Raw genomic sequence first — 18,017 nt, forward strand, 5'->3', positions numbered from 1 at the left:
TTATTATAGTTATTAACATATATACGACGTCTGTATTTTTTTGCCTGACCACACTGCCTTTTCTATGACGAAATCAATAAGAGTTCCAAATAGGGATAGGTCCTTTTATTAGACAGTGAAGCAAATATATACAAAGGATCTAGATATTTCGATGACATAGTGGGTCATCATTATCAGTAGAGGTACTAACGCATGGAAATAAACTATATTTATAGTTTGTTTTTGTATAGTTTATTATAGTTATTAACATATATACGACGTTTGTATTTTTTGCCTTATCACACTGCCTTTTCTATCAAGAATTCAAAAATAGTTCCAAATAAGTATAGGTACTTTTATTAGAGATTTAAACAAAAATATTAACAAAGGCTCTGAATATTTTGATGGTATAGTGGGTCATCATTATCAGTAGAGGTACTAACGCATGAAAACAAACTATATTTATAGTTTGTTATTATATAGTTTATTATAGTTATTAACATATATTCGACGTCTGTATTTTTTGCCTGACCACACTGCCTTTTCTATGACGAAATCAATAAGAGTTCCAAATAAGGATAGGTCCTTTTATTAGACAGTGAAACAAAAATATATACAAAGGCTCTAGATATTTGGATGACATAATGGGTCATCATTATCAGTAGAGGTACTAACGTATGGAAACAAACTTTATTTATAGTTTGTTATTATATAGTTTATTATAGTTATTAACATATATACGACGTCTGTATTTTTTGCCTGACCACACTGCCTTTTCTATGACGAAATCAATAAGAGTTCCAAATAGGGATAGGTCCTTTTATTAGACAGTGAAACAAAAATATATACAAAGGCTCTAGATATTTTGATGACATAGTGGGTCATCATTATCAGTAGAGGTACTAACGCATGAAAACAAACTATATTTATAGTTTGTTATTATATAGTTTATTATAGTTATTAACATATATACGATGTCTGTATTTTTTGCCTGACCACACTGCCTTTTCTATGAAGAAATCAATAAGAGTTCCAAATAGGGATAGGTCCTTTTATTAGACAGTGAAACAAAAATATATACAAAGGCTCTAGATATTTTGATGGCATAGTGGGTTATCATTATCAGTAGAGGTACTAACGACTGAAAACAAACTATATTTATTGTTTGTTATTGTATAGTTTATTATAGTTATTAACATATATACGACGTCTTTATTTTTTGCCTGACCACACTGCCTTTGCTATGACGAAATCAATAAGAGTTCCAAATAGGGATAGGTCCTTTTATTAGACAGTGAAACAAAAATATATACAAAGGTTCTAGATATTTCGATGACATAGTGGGTCATCATTATCAGTAGAGGTACTAATGCATGAAACAAACTATATTTATAGTTTGTTATTATATAGTTTATTATAGTTTTTAACATATATACGACGTCTGTATTTTTTGCCTGACCACACTGCCTTTTCTATGACGAAATCAATAAGAGTTCCAAATAGGGATAGGTCCTTTTATTAGACAGTGAAACAAAAATATATACAAAGGCTCTAGATATTTCGATGACATAGTGGGTCATCATTATCAGTAGAGGTGCTAACGCGTGAAAACAAACTATATTTATAGTTTGTTATTATATAGTTTATTATAGTTATTAACATATATAAGACGTTTGTATTTTTTGCCTGACCACACTGCCTTTTCTATGACGAAATCAATAAGAGTTCCAAATAGGGATAAGTCCTTTTATTAGATAGTGGAAACAAAAAATATAAACAAAGACTCTAAATATTTCGTTGACACAGTCGGTCATCATCATCAGTAGAGTTACTAACATATCCAAATTAAAACAAATTGTATTTATACTAAACAAAATAATCATTTCAGGGTTAAGGCAAGCTATTGGTTCATTGACTTAAAATGTTCACTAGCTATTCTTGGATTTTCCAATACTGCGTTTAATAAAGGTGGTACAATTTTCTTCAGAATTTTAGGTCCAAGCAAGTTACCGGTCCATTGACTTAAAAAGTTCACTAACTGTTCTTGAATTCTGTAATACTGCGTTGAACCATTCTTCTAATTAAAAATGAAATGCTGCTGAATTTATTGGTGCTAAATTCTAACAGCAAACAGGTGTTATTTTTCTAACAGCAAATTAAAAGTTGGTCTGTCATCTCCTTATATACGACGTTGGTATTTTTTTTATTGGAAAAAAAAAAATACGAATGATCATAAAAATTTTTCTTTGTCTTAAACGTTTCCGTTTTGTTCAATCAATCAATTTATTTTCAAAATATACAAAAATAATCACAATTCGTCCATATCAAGCCTCATAAAAGCCTCTATGGCCTGTACATGTAGGGGGAACAACTAAAAGGTATATGTAACTTATTTGAGTATGTGTTTGTTTATTTTTTACATTCTTTCATTGCATCATTATTCTGTCGTTCTTTTTTTTTTTTTTTTTTTTTTTTTTTTATATACAAGAAATATGGGTTTTGCATTGGTTGCTTATTTTTAAATAAACTTTATGTTTATATAAAACTTTCAACTTTTCTGTTGTTTATTTTTATGTTTTTGTTTGTATTGCAATATTGTGTTTTTTTTTGACAAAATGCAAATTGGGGATTTTTTTACTTGCTTGTGCCATTTTAAAAATAATTTTATTCCTATCTTAAACTTTTATCTTTTGAGTATGTTTTGACCCTCTCCTGAAAATTATTTTGGTCGTGTTTTTTTTTCAGTCTGATGCTTTATTTGATCGTGGTAGGCCTTATAAGAAGAACAGGAAGATGGATTTGGCCAATAATGGTGTTCAGTATTCCAATGAATCTCAAAATTGCCGTTTGGAGGAGTTAAATATCACTAGTACGTTTATCTTTTTTTTCATAATTCATGGCGCCACGCAGTTTGAAATCCACAATTTGGTGCTAGTCATACACTTAGTTATAGCGTGTACCCAAGAGGTCGAAGACTTGAGTCCAACAGATATGGATGACATTTTTTAGCTTAACAAATTGTCATCATTTTTAGCTGGTTCTAACCAAGGTTACTACCGCTCCAACAGATATGGATGACATTTTTTTAGCTTAGCAAATTGTCATCATTTTTAGCTGGTTATAACCAAGGTTACTACCGCTCCAACAGATATGGATGACATTTTTTTAGATTAGAAAATTGTCATCATTTTTAGCTGGTTTTAACCAAGGTTACTACCGCTCCAACAGATATGGATGACATTTTTTAGCTTAGAAAATTGTCATCATATTTAGCTGGTTTTAACCAAGGTTACTACCGCTCCAACAGATATGGATGACATTTTTTAGCTTAGCAAATTGTCATCATATTTAGCTTGTTCTAACCAAGGTTACTACCGCTCCAACAGATATGGATGACAATTTTTTTAGCTTAACAAATTGTCATCATTTTTAGCTTGTTCTAACCAAGGTTACTACCGCACCAACAGATATGGATGACATTTTTTTAGCTTGGCAAATTGTCATCATATTTAGCTGGTTCTAACCAAGGTTACTACCGCACCAACAGATATGGATGACATTTTTTTAGATTAGCAAATTGTCATCATTTTTAGCTGGTTCTAACCAAGGTTACTACCGCTCTATGAAAAAAGCACAGGACATATCGTCAAAAATTTGTTTGGAATAAAGGATAATTGTTAAACACGAAATCTACTAAATTAGGTCAACTCTAGTTAGTCTACTATTTTATAATTTAAATGTTTATAATATTATAATCTATAATTAGTCTTACTATAATAACGCATTAGAATTTAATGTACTAGATATTAAAAATAGATTTAAATAAAGCCAAATTGTTAATTGTTACATAAATTATTATATTAATAGCAATTCTTCACGTCATGCGTTGCTGCGATTTCGAAAGAAAGGAAATTCAGGGATGCAAAATAACACATTGAAATTTATTTGTTTTTTTTACGGCTAGTGTGTATACGAATAAATTGGAAGGCATTCCCCCAAATACAGTTGTGAAGGAAGGAAACACATTGACAATCTATTTCACTATTTTCCTGGAACTCACAACCATAAGTTTCTGGGACAAGAAGAATACACACAAAATGGATTTACCCGAATATGGAAATCAGAAAGGGAAAATACTTTTTTCTTTTTTTTAACGGCTTGAAATTCCGCAATCCATTCTTGCATCGGTTGTCCTTGTGCTTTTTATTGTGGTCATTGCAAAATTGAGTCTCACCAGACACTGTAAACGTCTAAATTCAGATGGAATATCTGTTGGGACCATTGGAATACGCGGTAACAGTAACTCCTCCCCCTTTAGTGGTGTTCTTGATTTCTATTGGTTAAAGAAGACCCCTTTAGTGGTGTTCTTGATTTCTATTAGTCAAAGAAGACCCCTTTAGTCGTGTTCTTGATTGGTTAAAGAAGATCCTCTCTCATTGACTAAAATAACGATCAAATTTTTAAATTAAAAAATATGTGAAAAATTAGATTATCTTTCAAAGGGTATTCGAAAGATAAATAGATCCTGGGGGGGGGGGGGTATTTTTATACCTAAAACCTTCGCAAGAGTGTACTCAACTTCTTAAAGTTTCTTGGCGATCGGATTAAGAGTGTAGTGATTCATACAGAACACACACACTGACAGACATTCGTTTTCTATATAGACTAAATAGCTGTAATATAATATTTATAATGCATATATTTGTGTCTTATAATTCATTCGAAATAGGATGAATGTAATTGCGTGCTGTGTCCTAGGTTTTGGTCTAGTTTTGATAAGAGCTGTTGTCTATGGGAACAAAGTCATCTGAGAATTCAGCAGACAACAACAAAAATAACTAGAAACCCAAATATACAAATTTTCAAATCGCGTCTTCATTAGGCCATTTTCGTCAAAATCATCAGAATTACAATTTATTGTTGCAATACAATTTGTTGAGCCAGAATAATCATGCTGTATGGTATCCCTCAAGCAGTCCCCCTAGTTCCAGCCTTGGATGCTATTAGGTAGAGGAGCAGTCTTCATCAAAATGCTTATTGAAACTCATTTGCAACTTTTTGAAACCTTAGAAGCATCATACTGTTTGATGTTCATTTGATGAGTAATTTACCTTGATTTAGCCAGGGGTGCCATTGGCTAGGAAAGAGGAAACAAAAGGAGGCACGGAAACATGATAAATCATTGAAAAATCTGTAGATTAGAGAAAAAATTACCTACTACCTACCAACTACCTACGCTAGTCCTTTTCAGGTCTGCCATTGGTTTAAGTCAGAGGTAGCCTTACTGGTACACGGGCCTCGTGCAGCCATCACTGCGCGGGGCCTGCCGTCGTAGTCATAATGGGAGCAATAATAACGTAGCCTCCAGCAAGAGCGGTAGCAATGTGATTCCTAGGGTTAAGCGGGAACGTTGTGATTTTGACAAGACGGCAGATAATAACCGCACAACGACGAAGGATGCTGTATGCGTTCTGTCGCTTTAAGTTGTTCTTCGCGCTGACAGTAGAGTTTGTGGCGCTGCATTTTGCATTATAAAAAAGAATGTATTACGCGTGTAAGAATACTTCCACGCTGCGTAATAGTCTATAAGCTAATTAATTCACCTGGGAGAAAAATATTACGCTAAATGGAAAAAAAAGAGATTACAAAGTAGAAAAACGGGGGGTGGGGAGCCACAGGGAGTCCCAGTGCAGGGATAAATTAGACTAACTAAAGAAGCAAAAGTAAAAGACATTTATCTGGGAACCAGGGCCAAAAGAGCCTAACAAAGAGTGGGTCTTGACAGTTTACCAACCGCTCCACATAAAGGGGGACCCCACATTTGATAATAGTAAATAGATCGCCGAAAAGTTTGTAGAGTGGAAAAGGAAATCAATAAAACACAGATCTAGTCAAGTTTTTTGTTTTTTTAGGTCAAGTTTTTTGTTTATTTAGCTTGTTAGTCTAAATTGTTAAAGAGACAGTCAAAATTATCGAAATAATGTTTAGCTTTACGAAGTAACCTAGCCTGTTCAGGCAGGAACATCAAACCACCTGGTATGTCACAAGTATTTGCCTTGATTCAGACAGGGTCGTCAACAATCCAAAAAAAGAAACAGTAAATCCTAAAAAAAAGTCAGTACAGTACCTAAAAATATGTAAAATCCTAAATATGCTAAATTTAATCTTCAGTCATTGCCACTCTATAAAATAAGTGAACTTTTTTTTCACGGTTTGTAAATGGACTGGTGCCAAATAGTGTTTATCTCATGTTTATCTTGTTCTTATGTTGTCTGATAACAAAGATGGCAGTGTAGAGCCGTAGTACGAAACGTCCCTCCTACTACTCAGAGAGGCAGGGTTAATTCTGGATGGCAATTAAGTGCAAGTAGAACACTAGCTCCTACTCCCCACCTACTGATTCTAGTGGATGTGATGATGAGGAAAATTGAAAGTTGATGATGATGAAAAACCTCAAAGGTCGAGTCAGAGCAATTGGCCTTCTCTTAATCTCTTCCAGTTTGGGTGGGATCTGAGGTCCACTAATGGTAAACGAGCTGATTGCAAGGATTTTGGATTTTTCTTTTCGTATCCCCCACAGGAATTGGAACGGGTATAGATATACAATGGGCGCAGTAAGGACAGTAGTTCTTAATGCCCACTGATGTTAGTTGAGATATTACGGCTCAATCTGAAAGGTCTGACGACTAGAAATTTGTGGTGTCCTTCCCACTCCCTCCATAGAATGTGGAGAGGATCCCGATTCGCAAACAAAATTGTCGGGGCATTTGTTCTTACCTCCCACTAAGCTTCACTAAGACCCGACGAGCCATTAGATAAATATCTTTATGATAAGGATTTATGGACTTTTACGCATGTAGGACCAGGTACGAGTTCCCACTTGGCAGAACTAGCACACGCTCTCTTACTTTCCTCCAAGTTTGTTTAATATTCAACCAATTATTCTGCTAGATGTCACGGTGAAAAATCTTTCGATAGCCTCTACCCTCATAGAGGGTGGAATGGGTGCAAACACCCAAAAGGCACCACTAGGACACTTACTCATAATTCTCACCAAGTTTATTTTAGGCTTGATAACCTCTTCTGCGATGTGGCCTGATTAGGATCCCATACTCTTTCGTCCCGTACTAAGATTGTATCGTGTTCCCTTTGAAGGTAGAGCTAGAATGCTAGCTCTTATTTCCTACAAAGTTGGGTGAGATCTGACCTCCTTTTCTGATGGGCATCATGGTGACATTAATTTAGGACCCCCTCCAATCTCTGAAGATCTCTGACAGATAGAGTATTTTGTCTAGACATCCAAAAGGTAAAGCTAGACCACTCATTCTTTGCACAAAGTTAAAATTTGGTCGGATAGACCCTTTTTCAACGTGCTCTTATGACAAGAATTTGAGATTTCTCATCATGTAATATCAAAGGAGGAGCACCTAAAATCAAAACACCTTCAGTTGTAGGCAGTGTAGTTACTAGCCAAAATGTTGGGGGGGGGGAGAAAGAGATTTTACCGACTGGCTGGTCATTTTTACCGACTTTTTTTTATCGATAATTAGCATAATCTCCGTTTCGAATACAATACGTAAAATCACCGCGCGAGTCAGTAAAACCGCTCCATTTACCAACGGAAGTTTAGATTTCGGTGCATATCATGACACTATTTTAATGCTGTTTATTTAACCAAATGGAAAGTTGTGGTGCCATATATAAAATCACCGGCAGGAGTCGGTAAAACTGCTGCGTTTACCGGCCAAGTTCAGAATTTCTTTATATGACATGTCAGTATTTTCGTGGTCTTTATTGAACCGAGCAAAGAATTTTGACGGCATCGGAAAAATCATGGCGTGAAGTGCCACGATTTTACCGAATTATTTTTTTTTACCGAGTGACCAAAACAATGGGGGGGGGGGCGCACCCTAACCCCCCCCCCCCCCCCCCAAACGTGACGGCCCTGGTTGTAGTGTCTGATATTTGTGTATTGGGTATTATTTTGGGTATTTTGGGTAATAATTGGGTATTATTTAGGTGAGTTTATGATAATCTAACCAAAAAATCGGCTTCAACTTTGAGCGTTCAAGTCATTTCCATAATGTAAATCTGGAAGAGTTTTTCCTTTCCCGTTTCCTGCCACCTGAAACTATACAATTACATCTTCCTTATTACGCCTCCCCTTCCCGTTTAATGCCACCTGGAACTGTGCAATCTCCCTGTATAATTATACCTCCATTTCCGTTTAATGCCACGTGAAAATCTGCAATTTCACCTCCCTTATTACAACTCCCTATGTGTTAACACATCCCATCCCAGTTTAATACCACCTGAAACTCTGCAAATACACCTTCCTTATTTCCCTTTAATATCTTGAACTCTTCGCTTTTTATTAGGAGATGAGCGAAGAGAAGGGTTGGGTGGAGAGCAATTGACCAAAGGATGTAGGAAACAAAGTGCAGGAAGTTTACTGTGTGAGACATGTGGAGGCACATTCAGAAATGGGGCGCATTTGAAAAGACACGTAAGAAACGAACATAGTGGAGGTGTCAGCTGTGCAAAGGTATCCCATTAGAATTATTTTGCTAGTCTATATGCATAAAAGCAAACATATATATCTATATTCTATATCTTCATATACATTTATATATCTATATTCTGTTTATGTATCTATCCTTCTAGTGGGTTTGCGGGTAAAATATTCAAGTTTGAAACGAGAAATTTTTGCAGAATAACTTTGGAGCCATCAGAATACAACCGAATCATACAAATTCGAAAAACAATTTAAAAATATGGCATCTTAATAATGATGTCACTTGTATAAATATTCTCTTGTGTTTAAAAGTATTTTCAAAAAAAAAGGAGATGATTTAACTTAAGAGAGAGGTTTGAGTGGTTGAAGGAGGAGAAAAATGATATGATGAAAGTCTACTATGTGAGGCTTATTCATACATGGGGTATCTGCACAAAAACGCCCGATAAGTACTTTTTGCTTGTCGGGTTGTCTACAAAAGCTGGTCGTCCGCTGTTGGGGTGGGAGGAAGTCATAAAGAAAGATCTAAGGGAAATTGCAACTTCCTGGGAGGGTGTAAACAGGAGGCTTTGAATAGATTGGGATGGAGGAAGACCATGCGTAGCTGTGTCGGCCTCAGGCGGCTTGGTGCTGTGGTGAGTAGTAATAGTAGTATAGATGTAAAATCAAGTGTGTGCCTGTCTATTTATTTATCTCTTGTTGTGGGGAATTTCACAGCTAAACTATTCAAGCTAGAAACGTGAAATTTTCGCAGAAGAGCTTAGGAACCATCAGAACACAACTGAGTCATAGAAATTCGAAAAACAATTTAAAAACGTGGCATCTTGATAATAATGTCACTTGTATAAATATTTTCTTGTGTTTAAAGTATTTTCAAAAAAGGAGATGATTTAACTTAAGAGAGAGGTTTGAGTGGTTGAAGGAGGAGGAAGACGAAATGATGAAAGTCTACTATGTGAGGCTTTTTCAAACATGGGATCTGCACAAAAATGCCCGATAACTATTTTTTGTTTGTCTATAGATGTAAAATCAAGTGTGTTTCTGTTTATTTATTTATCTCTCCTTCCGGTCAATTTACAGCTAATCTATTCAAGCCATAAATATGAAATTTTTGCAGAATAGTATTGGAATCTTGAAAATACAAATAGACAAAGAATACAATGAAAAAAAAAAAAAAAAAGTGACGTTTTGATACAATTTGTTAAATATTTTAATATATTTAAACTTTTTTCAGAAAATTAAAAGCTAATTATTTATTTAAATCTAAATAAATAAATGAAAAAAAAAACAAACAAGAATTGTGACAAAGTGGATCTTGTTAATTATACAGAGGCATCCGAGTAGTTTTTATTCGGGAGCCGATTTTAGAGTTTAGCTGGTAATCTGGTAATCATTTTTGCCGTAAGGTCAAAATGTAAGGTCAAAATATAAATGTTTTTACTTTTATAGTTCAAATAATATTAACATTTTGATTAACAAATATCCGTATATGTATATTAAACTGACAATACACATTCCATTTGTATTTTTTTCAGTAAAAAAATACAAATTTTTTTACTCATGTAAAAAATTTTGTAAATTTTGTTACCCTACTCATGTTAATTTCTGCTCGTTTTGAGTTTGACTCGGTTATTTACTGTAATTTCTGTTCGTTTTGGGTTTCATTTATTTATCGATTCTAATTTGTGGTAGTTTTCCGCTTGGTAGATGTTTTAATTCTAACTTTACTCATATTTATTTTAAAGGAGTCCTTTAATTTTCCTTGAAGAACTTATTTAGAGGAATACGTGTTTTTAATTAATTTCTGTTCGTTTTATACTGACATAGTCATTTCAGGAGAAAAGAAATTAATAGTTTAAATCTTTTCCTTTTTTTAAGACTATAATTTGGCCTGCTATTTGTATGCTGGGGAAGATTTTTCAGCAACTTTTAACAACATAAACCCTTTTAAAAATCTGGAAACAAATAGTAGTGTTTAATCTAGTTTCATACCTCCTCAAGTTGACCTGAAATAGTAAACTTAATACCATTCGCAAAAAAATCTGCTTACTTTCTTTGATAGCTTGCATACACTTACGCTATTTTGATTTGGTTAAGTTTTATGAGCAGAACTAGCCCTAAAAGTTTGAAAATAATACCCTTAGTTGTTCTTGGGATACTGCCGAGATGCCCTATTGAGAATTAGCATTACCACTAGGCATTTTGATTTAATCTTAACTTACAACCTTTGCTCTGGGGACTTTGGGGGGTTTGTCATCCTTAAATACATAATTTCCAGAACTTTCAACTATGTTGAACAAAATGGCTATCTCTAAACTTTGATTGAATATGTTTAGGGAAATGGTAGGCGTAAGAGGGGAGTCAATTACTCTCTACTCACTTTCGACTATTAAAAAGGTCCATTTCAATTTCCAAACAAATGAGCCCTTTTTGAAAATTTTACAACAACTCTCTATACAACCCTTACAGGCCCCCAAGGCATAACTTACAACCCGTGCGCTGAGAGTTCTGATGGATTTGTCATCCTTAAATATCTAATTTCCAGAACTTTCGACTGCGTTGAAAAAAATACATAACTCTAAATTTTGATTGGATGTGTTTGTAGAAATGGTGGGTGTGAGAGGGGGGTTAGTTGCCCTTCAATCACTTTCGACTATTAAAAGGGCACTAGCCCTTTTAATTATCAATTGAATGAGCCCTTTTCGATGTTCTTACATCAGACTGTGGAAGGAGTGTCCTGCTCAAAAGCATAATTTATATCTGGAAATCAACATTGTGAACAAAATGGCTATCTAAAACTTTTGATTGGATGTGTTTGGGGAAAAGGTGGGCGAGAGAGGGGGGTTAGTTGCCCTCAAGCCACTTATGACTATAAAAAAGGGCACTAGACCTTTGAATTTTCAATCAAATGAGCCCTTTTTCAAGTTTCTACGACAAAGATTTCAATATAAACTTATATGCCCCCATAACTTATAACCCTTGCCCTGAAGACTGTGGGGGGAGTGTCCTGCTCAAAGGTATAATTTCCTGAACTTTAAACTGCATGGAACAAAATGGCTATCTCAAAATTTTGATTAGATGTATTTGGGGAAATAGTGGGCGTGGAAGGGGTGTTAGTTGCCTTCCATTTACTTTCGACTATTAAAAAGGGCACTAGCCATTTTAATTTTTAATCGAATGAGCCCTTTTTGAAGTTTCTACGACACCACGTTCTATAAAAACCTTATATGCCCCCAGGGCATAACTTATGACCCTTGCCCTGAGGGCTGTGAGGGGGTTGTCATCCTCAAAGACCTAATTCACAGAACTTAAAACTACACTGAACAAAATTGCTATCTCATAATTTTGATTGGATGTGTTTGGGGGAATGATGGGCGTTGGGGGGGGGCTAGTTGCCCTCCAATCACTTTCGACTATTAAAAAGGGCACTAGCCCTTTGAATTTCCAATTGAATAAGCTTTTTTTTGAAGTTTCTACGACAACGCCTTCTATAACAGCCTTATATGCCTCATGGTATAACTTTCAACCCTTGCCCTGAGGGCTGTGGAGGAGTGTCCTTCTCAAAAACATAATTTCTATCTGGAAATGATCTACGCTGAACAAAATGGCTATCTCAAAATTTTGATTGGATGTGTTTCGGGAAATGGTGGGCGTGGAAAGGGTGTTCGTTGCCTTCCAATCACTTTCGACCATTAAAAAGGGCATAAGCCACTCCAATTTCCAATTGAATGAGCCCTTCCAATTGAATGAGCCCTTTTCAAAGTTTCTACGACAGCTTCTTCGATACAAAGTGCCCTGCTCTAAATATATATAAAAAATAATAAATAATACATTGTGCCAACATCGTTCTTATATGCCCTCAGGGTATAACTTAAAACCCTTGCCCCGAGGGTTGTGGGGGAGTGTTCTCAAAAACATATTTTCTATCTGGAAATCAACTACACTGAACAAAATAGCTATCTCAAAATTTTTATTGGATGTGTTTGGGTGAATGATGGGTGTGAGGGGGGGGGGGCTAGTTGCCCTCCAATCACTTTTGACATTTAAAAAGGGCACTAGCCCTTTGAATTTCCAATCGAATGAGCCTTTTTTGAAGTTTTTACGACAACGCCTTCTATAAAAACCTTATATGCCCCCAGGGCAAAACTTAAAACCCTTGCCCTGAAGGCTGTGGGGGACTGCCTTCCTTAAAAACCTAATTCCTATCGTAAAATCGACTAAGTGTAACAATATACCTATCTACAAATTTTAATTGAAAGAGTTCCGGTAAATTGTGGGCATGGAAGGGGTGTTCGTTGCTTACAATCACTATCAAATATTATAAACGGCCCTAGTCCCTCCAATTTCCAATTGAATGAGCCCTTTTTGAAGTTTCTACGACAACTTCTTCGATGCTCTAAAGGAAAAAATAATAATAAATGGTACATTGTTTCAACACTGGTTTTGTATCCTCCTAGGATATAGCTCACACCTGTTGCCCTAAGGGTTGTGGGGGAGTGTACTCCTCAAAAACACATTCTATCTGAAAATGCACTACAGTTAACAAAAAATATCTTTCAAAATTTTGATTGGTTGTATGTTGGGGAATGATGGATGTGGGGGGGGGGCTAGTTGCCCTCCAACCACTTTTGACTATTAAAAAGGGCACGAACCCCTCCAATATCCAATTGAATGACCCCTTCTCGAAGTTTCTATGACAACTCATTCGATACGAAACGCCCGGGTATGAAGGAAAAAAATAATACATTGTGCTCACATCGTTCTTTACTTAGGCAGAGCAATTGCGCTGCCTATGATTATGGGATAAATTATATTTCCCATATAATAGGAAAAGGTTGGCGTGAGAGGGGGGTTAGTTGCCCTCAACTCACTTTCGAGACTATTAAAAAGGGTACTAGCCCTTTGAATTTCCAATCAAATAATGCCATTTTCAAGTTTTTGCGACAACGATTTCAATAAAAAACTTACTTGCCCCCAAGCCAAAATTTATTACTCTTGCCCTGAAGACTGTGGGGGGGGGGATTGTCCTGCTCAAAGTTATAATTTCCTGAACTTTAAATTGCGTGGAATAAAATGGCTATATAACAATTTTGAATGGATATGTTTGGGGAAATGGTGCGCGTGGAAGGGGTGTTAGTTGCCTTCCCATTACTTTCGACTATTAAAAAGGGCACTAGCCATTTCATTTCTAATCGAATGAGCCCTTTTTGAAGTTTTTACGACAACGCGTCCTATAAAAACCTCATATGCCCCCAGGGCATAACTTACAACCCTGGCCCGTGGGCTTTGAGGGGTTGTCATCCTCAAAGACCTAATTTACAGAACTTAAAACTACGTTGAATAAAATGGCTTCCTCAAAATTTTGATTGGGTGTGTTTGGGGAAAAGGTGGGCGTGAGAGGGGGTTTGTTGCCTTCCCATCGCTTTCGACTAGTAAAAAGGGCACGAGCCCTTTGAATTTCCAATCCAATGAGCTTTTTGTGAAGTTTCTACGACAACTCCTTCTATAAAAACCTTATATGCCCCCCAGGGCATAGCTTACAACCCTTGCCCTGAAGGCTTTGGGGGAATGTCCTCCTCAAAAGCATAATTTCTACGACAACTTCTTTGATACGAAGTGCCCAGCTCTAAAAGAAAAAAATAATTAATAATGCATTGTGCCAACATCGTCCTTATATGCCCTCAGGACATAGCTTAAAACCCTTGCCCCGTGGGTTGTGGAGGAGTGTCCTCCTCAAAAAAATATTTTCTGTCTGGAAATCAACTACGCTGATCAAAATGGTTATCTCAAAATTTTGATTGGATGTGTTTGGGGGAATGATGGGCGTGGGGGGGGTGGCTAGTTGCCCTCTTCACTTTCCATTATTAAAAAGGGCACTAGCCACTCCAATTTCCAATCGAATGAGCCCTTTTCGAAGTTTCTACGACAACTCCTTCGATACGAAGTGCCCGGCTATGGAGGAAAAAAATAAATAAAGCGTTGTGCCCAAATTGTTCTTTACTTAGGCAGCGCTATTGCGCTGCCTGTGAAATTAGCCAACCATTCTTGAACACAAACAGAACATCGTCTAATAAAAAACCAATGTTATCAACTGACCTTGCACTTTGAATTTGCCATTTTTTTAATTTCTTTTTTTTTCGTCTTACAAGAAACCAATGTTATCAACTGACCTTGCACTTCGAATTTGCCATTTTTTTTAATTTGTTTTTTCGTCTAACGAAAAACCAATGTTATCAACTGACCTTGCAATTTGAATTTGCCGCTTGAATTTGAAATTTCTATGTTGACATGGAAAACAAAAGATCTTTTTTCGTGTCGTCAAAGGACAGGAAATGTCGACAATATGTCAACGTTCTACAAATTGAACAACCAACATGTCAACAAAGAATAAAATAAAATGTGAAATTGCTTGTCGTGTCGACTGAAATCTTAATTTAAACGTGGCTTGAAGGGGATATCTGCAGTAAGTTGTGTCTTAGTGGCAAAAACTGCCAGTTATGAACATCCAACTAAAAATAAAACTGGCTTGTGAGACCGTCTACTGAAATCTATCGTGAATATTTGATATTAGATATTGGTAGATATTAGGATAATAGTGAATATTAGAAGCCAAGGTACATTTATGTACCATGGATAGGCCTATATAAAGCTTTTACCTTGTTCTTTTGCTTGTTATATTGTTGATCAAATTAAAAAAAAAATATATATTGTCTGAGAAGCGAATATTTACAACAAGCTAAATCTTGGGAAGTATTTAGTTCCACCAATCATTGTAGTTTGAAAAACTGTATGTAGGAGAAATATTCACAAAATTTTGCTTCGAATGTAGCACACAAGTGGGACTAGGCACAAGGAGGACCCTAAATAGGAGACTAACCCTTCCCCTTTCCGTTCCCTATAGCACACCTTTTTATGTTGTTGTTCAGAAGAATAAAGACTCTCTTATCCTTCTCCCTCTCCTCTACTGAGGTTGGAATGTATCTGGTCACCCAAAAGGCAAAACTAGAACACTAATTCTTTCTTCCAGAAGATGGTTTATATAAACAATCCCCTCCGGTAGATGCCCTGATAACACAAATTCAAGAATCCAATCCTAATTTTAAATCTTAAATTATAGGTTCATATGATGATTTGACTATAACAATGATAATTTGGGTGACATAAAGATCCTATTGTACCGTGAGTAAAATGCGATATACGGTATTTAAAATACAAAAATAAAGTTCCTTCTTTCTAAAGATAATTCCGACTTCCTCTAATTAAGTTAAATCTAGTTTCAAAAAAGAAAAGCCCTTAATCAGCAAAGAGAAAAATTGCATCTTAGCCTCAGACAAAGAACGGCGCTATCCAGCTTTGAATTTCGCCGAGAAGAGTGGTAATAAAAAAAAACTACAAAATACAATGTTTTCACAGGAAGTCTTTAAGGATAAGAGTGTAACAACTTCTAAATTCATCAAAAATATTTAAGACATATTATTGGATGGAGGGTTCGCCCCACCTCAGGGCTTAGGCCAATCTTGGAGTACCTCACAAGGTATATGTTCAGGATTTAGGATATATATAGTGAAGAAAAGTAATTTCCGTGCTCTCGTGAATGTTGACATAACTATTTAGGCATTCAGACGTGGCGATTCAAATTATTATGCGGTCATTGTATAGATTTGTTTATTATTTGCAGTCCTTTGAAGTGACCCACTGCTCTACAACTAAGAATGTAGGTCTCTATAAAACCACTTCTTTTATGGTATATGCTTGTTTTATTTTATATGCCCTTATCTAGTCACAGAACCGGTAATTAGTTTATAAGTCTCCAAAGTATGTTTCCAGAAAGAATCTGATTTTAAACCAAACGATGCGATTGTACAAATTACCCGATGGAACTATAGATTCTCTTATCATTTTGATAGTTTCCGTAGCGCACCATTCGACCTACGAAAAATTAACTCGGCTGAAACGGTGCGACCTTTAACGCCTTAAACGGCACAGTCTTAAGGGCTATAACTGGTGCTATCGAAGAATTTATTAGGTTAAAGTTCACAGCTTGAAACTACGATATTACATTTGACGCGGTCAATATTTATGACCACAATTGCCTCAGTCATTTCTTTTATCTCTAGAAATGGCGCGTCAGAAATTGGAGAAAATCATGCGAACTAATTACGCTATAAACTTTGTAATTTAAATTTAATTATTGGAAAGATACAGACACATAAATAAAGCGATTAGGCCTATAACCGCTAAGCTACTACAGGAAACCCTATAAAATATTTCATAGGAGATAATGGCCTCCCCCAAAATAGGTTAAGTGAAAAAAAAATTAATTTTGAGTCATTCAAACGCAAAAAAAAAATGTCAGAAGATTTAGAAGAACAATTAAAGGCGCAAAAATTGGTCGCGAAATATATAGAAATAGCAAAGTCTACCCCGCAGTACAATGGTCAATCCGATATTGGCGAATTTAATATCCAATTGGCCCAGTTTACAGAACTAACAAAAACAGAGCTAGAAACGTTAGTCGACATGCTTCTATTACGATTAAAAGGCCAGGCCTTAACCTTTCTGAAGCAGATTGAACATACTATAGGCGACGACGCCAGCTTGCCAATAAATACGGTGGACAAATTATTAACGGCATTTAAAGATAGATTTATCGAAACCAGTTCCAAAAACAAATTAAAACACGGAATAGTATGCTTTGACAATTCACAAAATATAAGGGAATATCTTGATCATATACACAATTCAGTATAGGCAAAATACGGAAGAGGTTCAGGACAACTGTATGAAAAAGTCTAACTAAATACCTTTTTTCAAGGGCTACCCCCAAAACTATATAGAATAGTAATATCCAAAAATATTCAGACGTTGGATCTTGCAGTTCAGGAGGTAGATCGATTGATCGAAGTCGACACGATGGTCGCAAATCACAGTAAAGCAAAAAAAATAGCCTAGGCGATTCAAATGCGAACCTAAACTTCAAGGGCGATCAGGCGTTTCTCAATTTCTTTTCAAGGGATAACTCCAGTGCCACAAAGAAATAAAACGCAAGAACCCACTAGGCAGAAAACAGTACGTTTTCAGCCTGTCAAACAATCCAGTTATGAAAATAACCCTACAATAATGAGATGCTATATTTGTAATCGTGTTGGGCATATCGCGAGAGAGTGCCATTATGTCCCCAATCGCACACCTAGAATTGCCGTCGGTAGTTCGCAAAATTATGGCAACCATTTGTTTGGAAGAACAGATTTTAGTGCCGGTGGTGCACTAGGCTATAGCCAGGGAAGATTGCGCCAATCAGTACCTTACAACGCGTACCAACCAAATTTGTATAACCCTCCCCCCAATAGACAAAATAATTATCGGCCGACGGGAAATACAAATTTTTCAAGCAGACTCCAAATAGTTAATTGGCCGACGGGAAATAAAAATTTTTCAAGCCAACGACATTGAAAGTCAGCGCCAGCTGCCGCCACTGGTGCAAGAAATCCAAACTATAGTAATAATACATGGCAAAGACAAA

At 36.0% G+C, this 18,017-nt stretch overlaps 1 protein-coding gene across 2 annotated transcripts in view; it reads left to right on the plus strand.

The window, feature by feature from the left end:
- Positions 1–18,017, plus strand: part of LOC148953644 (uncharacterized) — a 107,392-nt gene that overhangs the window by 66,519 nt on the left and 22,856 nt on the right. For both annotated transcript variants that reach the window (XM_089087290.1, XM_089087291.1), the window contains exons 7-8: positions 2,725–2,848; positions 8,358–8,524. In XM_089087290.1, the coding sequence (XP_088943416.1) occupies positions 2,725–2,848; positions 8,358–8,524 (291 nt within the window). The remainder of the gene's footprint in view (positions 1–2,724; positions 2,849–8,357; positions 8,525–18,017) is intronic.

Source organism: Artemia sp. Qi Xiang Cuo, chromosome 3 (assembly GCF_049724085.1).
Source record: "Artemia sp. Qi Xiang Cuo chromosome 3, ASM4972408v1, whole genome shotgun sequence".
Lineage (NCBI taxonomy): Eukaryota > Metazoa > Arthropoda > Branchiopoda > Anostraca > Artemiidae > Artemia > Artemia sp. Qi Xiang Cuo.